The 11,212-nt window shown below is 44.0% G+C and overlaps 1 protein-coding gene across 1 annotated transcript; it reads left to right on the top strand.

Annotated features, from left to right (window-relative positions):
- The first annotated feature begins 38 nt into the window (after positions 1-38).
- Positions 39-9,231, top strand: SELENOT (selenoprotein T). Its single transcript, XM_063340041.1, has 6 exons — positions 39-274; positions 1,728-1,838; positions 2,938-3,064; positions 5,026-5,113; positions 6,397-6,548; positions 8,409-9,231. Exons 1-5 carry the CDS (start codon positions 126-128, stop codon positions 6,519-6,521), a joined length of 600 nt encoding a protein of 199 aa, XP_063196111.1. The 5' UTR covers positions 39-125; the 3' UTR covers positions 6,522-6,548; positions 8,409-9,231.
- The last annotated feature ends 1,981 nt before the right edge of the window (positions 9,232-11,212 follow it).

The raw sequence follows: 11,212 nt of genomic DNA, 5'->3' as shown, positions 1-11,212 counted from the left end.
TACCCTGAGGGGCGTTTCCGGGGCGGGGCCTGGCGGGGCGTCACGTGGCCGCCGGCGCGTGCGCGGAGCGGGCCGGCGCTCGCGTGACCTTGCGGCGGCTCTCGCGCTTCCGCGGCGGCGGCGAGATGCGTTCGGCGGGGCGGCGGCTGCTGGTGTTGCTGCTGCTGGGGCTGGCGGCGGGGCCCGGCGGCGGCGCGGCGGAGCCGGGCGGTCTGCCGGCCAAGAAGCTGCGCATGGCCTACGCCACCGGGCCGCTGCTCAAGTTCCAGATCTGGTGAGGGCGCACGGCAAGATGGCGGCGCCGGCCGGGCCTACGCCTCCCTCCTCCCTTCATCCCCGTCATCCCCTCAACGCTGCGGCGGCGGCACCGGGATGGGCCGGCTCCGCTCGCTCTTCTCTACGGGGGGGAGCGCCCGGGCGAGCTGCCGAGGCGCCGCGGGCCGCCCGGCTCCGGCTGGGGCCTGGGAGGCGGCCGGAGCCGGCCCGGCTCCGTGGGTCAGGCTGGCGGCGGGATGAGGGAGCAGCAGCGGGGAGGGAGGCGGCCTCACCGCTCCGACCCTCGCCCCTGAGCTCCCCCCCCACCCCCCGCCGCGGTCCCCTTGCGTGGTGAGGCTCGGGCGGTGGGCGCTCACCGCATAGCGCTGGAGAAAATGGCCACCCGCGATCGGAGTGCTCTTTTCAGGCCCTTTTAACAGTAGATGTGGCACGTTACTGACTTAGGATTGCGTTGAGGAGGAATTGATATTTTAGCAAAGATGAGGTGGTTATATTTTCGTAACGACTCGGTATTGCCAGCAGTCGGGGCGATCAGGCGCTTTTATATCATTCTAAGAATATTGGTGGTGGTGTCAGCTGCTCAGAGCAAAACCGAGCAGGAGTAGGCAGGGGTGGGGTAGTTCTGGCACACGCAGCTTGTTTGCGGGGAAAAAAAGCCGCCTCCAGCGCCTGTCACCATGTTTCTGTGGTGCTCTGAGGACGGGCAGAGCTGCAGCCGCCGGGGGAAGGACAGACAGATGGACAGACAGACCTGACGCTGCTCCGGGGTGCATCGTCAGGGCACGGGGGAACGAGAATATTCGCTACAGATCCCGGAACAGGGTCTGGTCCAGGTTGTGTCAGGCGGATTTGTCATGCCAAAGGTGTGCTCAGTGGAAAGTACTTTGCTTGATTTCTTTTGAGGAAAGCTGAGGCCGGATAATTTTTATTTAAATTAGGCAGGTGGTAGAAACGTGAGCCAAAGTACAGCTCTGTAATATTTAACTTCTGTAGCTAATCTGGGCATCCTTATACAGAAATAACTGGGAGCCATGTTACTTGTCTGTGGGCAGTCTCAGAAAGAGAAATTTAACTAGTGAGGAATTAAAACTGTATTGTGTGAAACTTTTTTTTTTTTTTGGATATGGAGCAAGGTGTTACTTATGCTGGCTTTCTAACTTAACAGCTCTTTACCTGGAAAAAATGATTCCTTGCTCAGTGGGCTGTACCAAAGCATTGTGTCTGTGCTAGAAAGTGAAAACAAGTTTGTGTAAAACCAAATGCCTAGCCAGCTGTCAGGATTTTTGATGTGTAACTTAGCTGCAAATCAGTTTTCCTTTTTGGCATGAAGAATTTTATTTTTATTTTAAACTAAATGGATTATGAGCAGTGCAAGTACTGGGGTTGACAGTTTAGCGGCGAGTTTAACATACAGCACTCCAGTTTTGGTGACAATCCCTGTCTATGTTTAGTGTCTCCTGAGGCTACAGGCGGGTGTTTGAGGAGTACATGCGGGTTATTAGCCAGCGGTACCCAGACATCCGAATTGAAGGGGAAAACTACCTTCCTCAACCTATATATAGGTAAGCAAATGACTAGCAGTACTAATTATCTTTTTTCCAATATGTAGTTTCAGCATGGTGAGTGTGTGCATTTACACTTAAATAATACTGAAAACGGAAACTTGGGGATTTTTTTTCCATTATGGTTGCATACAAGCTCAGTTACTTTTTCCCTTCCAGATAGGCCTCTTAGTTTTCCATGCAGATATTACCTTCTGGATATCTGTGTGAAGAGGCCTGTCATGTTCCAAGCTAAAGCAAATTATGTAATTCACTTTTTTCACAGTGAATTTTTCCAGCTTTTGTTCATGATGTATCTGGACATAAATGCACATTTGTTGATCAGCTTACCTACTTGATGCCAAATTCCTGTCGTAGGTTAAGACTGGAGACGAGGGAAGAGTTTGTTTTTAAGATCTAAATCAGGGGAGAGCTAACCTCATCGGAGAGACTACCAGGATGTCCTTAACTGCAGCCTGGGGGGAGAAGCCCAAAGAAATTTGGAAAAAAGACAAAATGAAAACAGTCTTATTCCTATTATTTAAATCATTGGACACATGCCAGAGAATGATGCCATAGTTACTGTGGCGGCTTTTGAACCACTTCTTGACCTAATTACTGTAGCAATTACAATGGCAAGAATGCTATAAGATTGAATACCTCAGTGTAAATTTGCTCTCTGGCTGTAGGTTTAATTCTTAAAAGGAAGTGTATGTTTTTCTGCATCTGCTTGGAAAATGCTTTATGACGAAGTAGTGCATGTCAGTTAAACATGTCTCTATAATATGGAACGCCTTCTTTAAGAAACGGGATGTATTATCCAGTTTAGACATGTATCACTTCAAAGCAAATCTCTATTTGAGGTGTGCTTAGAAAAAAAATAATTAAAATAATCTGTATGCATGGTGTACAAGAGTGGTATCCCGAGGATGCATGTGTTGTTAATGTGGGCTGCTTCTGCGTTGTTTTTTTGCGGTGAGATAAACTTACTTGAAAAGTTGTATTTGCTCTGAAACGCTTGTACACTATCAAAATTCTTCTAATTAGGTGAATTGTAGCTATATAGTGATAAATAAACTGTGAACCTTCTAAGTCACTTCTGTATGTTGTCTTTTGATAGGCACATAGCATCTTTCCTGTCTGTCTTCAAACTAGTATTAATAGGCTTAATAATTGTTGGCAAGGATCCATTTGCTTTCTTCGGCATGCAAGCTCCAAGCATCTGGCAGTGGGGCCAAGAAAATAAGGTAAATGGCATACTTTCTTCTTTTATTTGGAAAAAGCAGTTTTAGAATGACTTCATGAGAGTGCTTTGGGAGGACCTGACAGTTGTTACTGACTTAACTTTCATACGCTGCAGCCTTAACAGAACCTTTAGGCTTCTATAACTAAACATACTTGAGAATTTTACAGCAGCGTAATTATTCTCAATAGTTGTGCTTCATGGTTTTGGCAAACCCAGATTTGATTCTCAGCATCTCTCTTTCCAAGCTGATGATGCTGCAGAGGGACAGCTGAGGTTAACATTACTGACAAAGATGATAAAAGGTTTCTTTATATTTAGGGCTCAAGAGTAGCGTTTCAAGCCAGTGTTGTTCGTGTTAAAATTACAGCTTCCCTTTTCTACTGTCTCGTAACTATTTTGCAGTTGTTGCTTTTGTCAGACTTCTAATAGATTAAGCGTGCAATTTGATGGTGGTTATAAAAATCAAGTTGAAATTTTGTGGGTGTTTTTGGTGAACATACTCTGGCATGACAGACTGTGCCTTGTGGGGTGAATATTCCTGTGAGTCAGTGCTGATGATGCTAACAGATTAAGGTTGTTGAACTCTGGTTCATAACGACCTTATTCCATACTTATTCTACTAAAAAAAATTTATAAGTTTATTAACCTTTATGTATTTTATTGGTGCACAGATCCTCAAACTGAGCTACCCAGTGCAGTGGGTCTCTGTCACCAGCCAGTTTGAATTTACAGAAGCTGTAATATATCCCATTTAATTAAATGGGCCAAATACACTACCGAGCTAGGCTTGCTGCGGTGTGTGTCATGGTTTAACCCCAGTCAGCAACTGGAACTATGCAGCCACTTGCTCACCTCCCTTTTTTTCCCCCAAGAAGGGTGAGGGGGAAGAGGAGGAAAGGGAGGAAAAAACCTGGTGAGTTGAGGTGAAGACAGTTTAATATAAACAATAACAGAAAGGGAAAAATAAAAATAATAATAACAATAATAATAATGAGATGGGTCGCTTTCACCGCACTGTCCTGAACAGTGATTGTGGATTCCCACCCTCGGCTAACTCCCATTTATATATGGAGCATGAGGTCTATGGTATGGAATATTCCTTTGGCCGTTCCATTGTTCTGTCTAGGCTTCTGTGGGAAGCTGGAAAAAGTCCTTGAATAGTGTAAACATTACTTAGGAACACCTAAAACCAATAGGTATTATTGACATTCCTTTCACAGGGTTAGCTCTTTCCCAGCTGAAACCAGGACACAGTCTGGTCTGAAATCATACAGTGTCTGTGATCTGTGATGTTGTAAACAACTTCTCTCCCATGCTAAATTCTTTGGTATCACAGTAACCCGTGTGAGTGCACCTTATGCATGAAAAGGGAATTATAAAGGTGCTGGCAATGGAGGGAGATGCTGTGTTGCTGGTGTCTGCATCATTTCATCCTGAGGCACCGATACACAAAGAAAATTCTGGATGATTAGCTTGAAGAAGTGCTAGAGGGCTGGCAATTCTTGTGAACAAATGCAATTTGACTTGCTCTGCTGTTTGTGTCTAGGCCTGTGGTTCTTTGATCTGAAGTGTTATTCTGAAAATGACAGGCAGTATGCAGGAACGGCTGCTTTCCCTTGTCATCCTGCAAATGCCATCATAGCCACGTACTTCTGCAGACTGGCTGTTGAGATGTGCATAGATCTGTGGAGGAAAGGAGCGAGATGATGTAACTCGATTTGAATCAGGATTATGAGTTGTGTGGTTTCAGAACAACATTGATACCTGTCCTGGGAAGGCAATGTGCACAAGCGTTTTAAAAAGAGAATGTACGTAAGATGTCTATGCGATTGCAAGATTACTTGATAAATTGCAGAGGGGAATTGAGAGACACCTGTAAACTTCAGCACTTATTGAGAGTGAATGAAATAAGCTGTGTCTCACGCGGCTGAAGTATCAGGGATTCTTTCTGGTCTCTCCTAGGTTTATGCTTGTATGATGGTCTTCTTCCTGAGCAACATGATTGAGAACCAGTGTATGTCAACAGGTGCATTTGAAATAACTTTGAACGGTGAGCAGAGAACTTCCTGTTTAAGGAAATTGTATTGTGTTGCATGTGTATGCACAGATTTGTGAGAGCTCTTGTGTTGGGAGAATGAAGGACGATGTTACAAAATGTGGTGTGTCTCAAAATGTGATTGCATGTGGTAATTGCCATCCATTCTGAAGCTTCTGGTATTATATATCACAATAAATGATGAAAATCGTAGATGTCTTTATAAAGCAGTTTATACAGATGTCAGTTATGTATATTTTTAAAAAGCTATGTAAAAACTTATTTAGAGGAATGCTTAGTCACTTGGAGTAATGGTGCATCTTCTTTCTTTGTATATGATGTGCATTAAGTAAGAGAAGATCAACTAGGGGAGTGTACTTTCTAGTTAATTAGATGTTTTCGCTATCCTTTTCTAATGTGGTTTAGCCTTGGAATCCTATTGAATCCATTGCTATTCACGGATTTTCGGTACCAGTGGATGACAGTACTGATTTTTTTTTTTAGCTTAAAGAACCTGTGGACCTTCTGCCTTCAATAACTTTATGGTTTTAGAGATTATGTAAGCTTGATAGAGTACAGAAGTTTTCAGGCTGTGTAGGTACAAGTATGAAATCTAGCTCTGTGCTTTGTAATCTCAATTTATGATTGTGCAGGATACATTTCAATATAGTGGTTTCTAAGTCAAGTCATACACTGCAGAACCTTTTAAAGACTGACTGTATTGCATCAAAGTAGTTGAACTCAATACACTTTCAGTCCTAAATCTGAGATTAGAATTGGCAGCAGAGCCTTCCTGGGGGCAGCAATCACATCTGGACTTCTTGTACATTTCTGGTTTGTGTTTTGGGACAATGTGGTTCCAGTCTGGCTTTTGTTTTATGTAGATGTCAGCATTGTATTTTTCATTGTGGGTTCACAAAGTGCTATGGTAGAGAGGGAAATTTGAGGGAGTGAGATGAAGACTAATGAGACCCACAAGTTTCAAAGATCTAGCAATGGTTTAAAAACTCAGTATGTTATTCTGCCACTCACTAATCTATTTTTAGACATTCTGTCAATGGATATTTTGAACTTCTAAATCCATATGATGTACTCGTAAATAGAAGCATTTGATTCTTTGTTCTCCTAGTTGGGTTTTAATATAGCCAGAGATTTGAAGCATTGTTGATCAATATAGAATAGTGCCAACTTGCATAGCTTCTTAGATTTTTTACATTTTATGTTTAAACTAGCCCTGTGTGTTTTCTGACTTTGCCAATGTAATGGTGCTTTTCTCCCCTCCCTGTGTTTTGTGGTAGATGTTCCAGTGTGGTCCAAGCTAGAGTCTGGCCACCTTCCTTCCATGCAGCAGCTTGTACAAATTCTCGATAACGAAATGAAGCTCAATGTGCACATGGAGTCAATGCCTCATCATCGATCATAGCCCCATCTATCAGCACTGAAACTTCTTGTAAGTCTTCTTCCAGTCACCGGCTGTCTCTTGACTCGTATGTGAAGGACCGCATATTGCAGATTGAACATTGTAATTGTTTATTTGTTCATTTAGAAGTGTTTTACTGGAGAACCATCTCTAGTGGCTTTCAGTGAATTGACATGCATGATTTTACAGATACTGTTTTGGTGCGAGGTTTTGGCTTGGGGTTTGTTCTGCCTGTTTCAAAACTGGAAGCTGGCATTCCTTTGGGCAGAACAAACGTGTTCCTGTGCGTAGAAGGCCTTAAGTTAGTGAACTGTATTATGCAGAGATCAGAAGACGCACTGCATTTTGTGCATATTTTTCTATAACTCGTCACTTGAATTGCAGGACCCTAGGAAGTAAAACACTTTCTTGCTCCTATCTGTGTGCTATACTGTTTGAACCTTTCACAAATATTCCTTAATCATTAGGAGCAGAGGGTTTGCATCTGTGCCTATATATTTTACAACAAATTAATTCTGTGTTCCTACATCGCTTGTAGCTTTCAAAACATTTAGCTTATGATTCTTCATAGGAACATTGATGTGCTACAAAAAGACTGTCTTGGTGCAAAAATTGGCAGTCGACACTTGGGAGACCGCTTAAGTGAAGTATTGATTAGCTGTGACACAGTTTTTGGCAGAAGGACACTTTGGGTTGAGAGACTGGTTTCTTGGTGCTACCTTGCCGACAGGCACCCCACACTCAAGTGACAGACCCTGTGCTCCCATTTCTCTTGACTGACAACTTGCGACAGTCTCACCACATTAAACTGATCTGTTGGTCCCAGGTGTAGCAGTTAGTGACCTAGCACAGTGCAAACACCTGCACAGATTTCTTTTGGAGCTCTGTTTAATGTGATTTGGCTTCTGCAAATTTGTATTTATGTAAGCAAGAAAGTAGCGCATGGAGGTGTATGTTCAGAGACTTTAACTCTTAGCAAAGCACTGCGGGCAGTCTCACTCTTGGTAGGAAACCATGTTCTGTAACCAGGACGCTCTGCTGTTCCTCGCTGCTTCAGAGCTCAGACCGCAAACCCCACTTTTTAGCCTTATGGATCTCTCCCTCCACTGACGCTCCTGTGGCGTCCTGAGGCGGGGAGAGCAATTCAGAGAGATTGCACCCTCAAAGTCCTTATGCGGGAAATATGAGAAGCAGTTGACTTTCGATTCCAGCAGGCATGTCCTGTTTGTTCAGTTAAGTCTGGTTTGTCCGAGTAATTTAGCAAAAGTCATCTTAATCATGAAATAAGTTGTTCTGTACTTTTAAAGTATTATTTGATATTTAAAAGCTTGGTGATTCCTGTACTTTTTCAGATGGGCATGCTGAAGCCCGGCATCGTATAGGTATGGATTTTGGAGGGTCTCAGGCAGTATTCTTAGTTGCAAAGTAGATGGATGTCACCTTTAAGCTTACAAAGCATGCTAAGACTGTTCTTACGTAGAATTTTATTTAATGGGATATGAGTTTAGAAACGCAGCTACAACCCCCCCTCATCCAGTTGTGTTTCCATCTGTGTGTGGAGTAACACTGCTGGTTAGGAGAGTCTGATAGTGAGACTTTGTGTTTTAACGTCTCCTTATCTAAATTCATGCTAATGTATGTCATTCTGATGGTATCCTTGTAGGCCATTCCCCACAACGAAATAATAATAGTAGTCTCTTGCCGTGAGTTACCACCTCCCAAGAGACAGTGCGTGTAATTCAGGTTTTATAATCCGAAGCGTACATGGCTTGCTGTTCTCCCTGGTTTACAGGAAATGCCTCAACTCCTTGTTCTGGCAGTATTAGAGATGACTTGCTCATTTAATGCAGGAGTGGTTGCCGACTGTAACGCTTGTGTCTCCGTTTCTAGGCATTAAGTGGTGATTTCCAAAGGCAGCGCGGCTCAGACCCATGAAGGCCTGTACTGAAGACAGCTCGCTGTTAGTACAGACTGGATGCTTCTCTTGCAGCCGCGTTGTGCCTCCTGAGAAAAAAAAACTTAATGAAAGACCTCTTTCAGTGCTGGCGTGTTCCAGATACTGCACAGTCATGGAGTGCAATAATACTGTATAGTTTTTTTAAGATTTCATTCGACCAGTTCATAGCTCAACAATGCAGGCATTACTAATTGTAACTTATTTTATAGTCATGTTTCACACAATGGCAGATTGAGTTGATACCTAATTTTTCCTCGGAAAAAAGTTTGTTTAATCTGTTGTATTTTATATGAATTTATGTTCTTTTTGTAGTTCAAAAATGGAGTTATAGGAGTGTCTGATATTGTCCTAAACTGCTAAGTAATTGACAACTGTCTGTCAAATATCTCTAATGTGGTTAAAGCAGGTTTGTATATTTTTCAAAATATATGGCAGAGTTGAACAGTGCATTGTATACTAAATTATATAAACAAAATTATCAAAATTATATGCAGAGTAGTGACATCATTTTGTGACTTCAGTAAAAATTAAGATCAACTGCTTTTTAAATTGTGTTGGCCAGCTCAGGAGGTTTTTCCTCGACCATTCTGGAGAGATGAAAAGCTAGGCCTTTCTACCGTCCTGAATAGAAACCAAGAAAGTTAATTTAAATAAAGAGTTCTCATTTACTGTGTGAACTACCTTGTTTGAGTCACTGATGGATATTCTTCAAATTGCAATTGAAAAAATGCATAAAAAGCCTACTTTCCAAAGTCATTAATCTTGTGTTTGTCTTGTCTAAGCCCCTAACAACCTCTGTGTTCTGGAAGGAACACACAGAGCTTTGTCTTTCCCTTCGTGCACCTGCCAGAATTCAGCTGTGGTTGGAATTCAGGTGTTGTACCAGGGGAGCCCAGCTGGGTTAAGTCTAAATGCAGTTCTCCTTTGGGGTGGGAGCGTCCTTCAGGTTGGCTTCTCGAGTGGGTGTGGGCTGCAGTTCTTCGCCGTCCTATCTCCCGACCGCCGGGTGGCCAAGCAGCTTTGCTGCCTGCGTGGGGAGCCTCCGTCCCGGCAGCGCCTGCCTCCCACGCCATGTTTTGTCCCTGCTGCTCCCGAGCTACAGGGTTTCACACCCCTTGTGAAACCAGCTGAGGTACTTTCTGGATCCTTCTTATTGAACGTTGTCTCTGGAGGAGAAGGGAGATTTTGTCTGTTGGGGCAGTAAATCAGATGAGAAGCGAACCTGCAGAGCCATAACGAAGGCTGCTGTCACGGTGTGTAAGAAATCTCTGACCCTCCCTGAGGCACTAGGGACTGATGTCAGCAATGTTTGGGTAACCAAGGCTCTCTCCACCCAGCTGAGAGAAAAGTCAATGCCAGTTGTTATAAAGGTGGTGTTCATCACAACCTTAAACACAGTGGTCTCGAGGCTACTTTGACTTCTCTGATGAAATCATCTCTTTAGGTCAGTTCATGCCTTGTCTTCTGAAATAGATTAACCAAAGTTTTCTAGTGTGGGTAGAGTTTTAGTTTCTCATTAATTACACAATTCAGACAAATTAGACAGAAAACAAATAAATGCACAGATGTGTTGCTAGGCTAAGATTTTCCAGGAGCTGTTCATGTTATCACCCTAGTGATAGTTGCTCACGATCTGCTTGCTGCCCCCAGTGTTCCTTCTCTTCCGTCGGAGGAAGATGGGTTATCAATATGCTGGGGTTAGGTCCCTTAAATGCACCAGAAGCTTTTTCCATTCGGGGGGCAGAGGCTGGGCAGTGTTTTGGTCATATCTGTAGTTCCTCTGCGTTGTAGAGTGCATAGAGCGGGCTTGTTTTGATGGGCTGGAGCAAGCCCCATGATAACCATTCATAGCGCACTTCCAAAGGGAAAAACAGAGCAGTAAAATGGAAATAAAGAACTTTGACAGTCATTAAAGGCTGTGATTCCTGCCAGCCTTCCTATATAACAGTTGCCAAACACCAGCTGATGACTCGTTTTTTGTGGGTCTTTAACCAGGAGAGCTTGTTTTGGTCTGAAATGAGTGCTTCCTAAAGTCAAGGTTAATCCCAGCTGGGCAGTTTTGGATCCCAGGCAGCTGGAGCCTGGCAGTCTGCAGCCAGCAGTGGCCGGGGGCACAGACCCCGGGTGAGCGTCTGCTGCTTCCCATTCACCCTCCTCCCCTCCCAGCCTTGAGATACTTGGCGCAGGGCGCTCTGTGCCCTCAGTGCTTTCTCTGCATTCAGTAATCCTGAAAGGGTTTCTCCTCCTTAAATCATCTTATTAATGCGTCTTTTGTGGAGAAGGGTCCAACAACCAGCATCGCTGGGGGCAGCAGGAAGCCCGGGTACCCACGTGTTGTCCCGGTGTTAAATTTGCAGCTTTTTGCTTTCCCCTCCTGCACAATGCTATTTTATAATTTTAAAATGAAGGTGTAAAGACCCCTTTATCTACAAAAAGCCCTGTTTGAGCATTTGATTGATTTCACCCATGTACAAAATGGATATTAAACAATAAATCTGAAGGTCGAATTCAAACCTGTTGGTCTTGGCTTGTTAAGCACGAGGGTAGATGATGCGGGTCTGGTGGAGCTGCTGTGAGCTGTGTGCAGACCAGGAAAGGACAAAAAATGGGTCTCGCATTTCCCACTGCGAGTGCAGAAAAACGGGCCGTTACGCGTAAGCCGTGTGCAGCAGAGATCTGCCTCCAGGTCTCATCCTGTGCTGGCATAAATCAGACATAAGCCTGCTAAAAACTGGAA

This window comes from Chroicocephalus ridibundus, chromosome 6 (assembly GCF_963924245.1).
Source record: "Chroicocephalus ridibundus chromosome 6, bChrRid1.1, whole genome shotgun sequence".
In the NCBI taxonomy this organism is placed as follows: Eukaryota; Metazoa; Chordata; class Aves; order Charadriiformes; family Laridae; genus Chroicocephalus; species Chroicocephalus ridibundus.
Note: the sequence above shows the minus strand (reverse complement) of the source record. Positions and strands in the feature narration are given on the sequence as shown.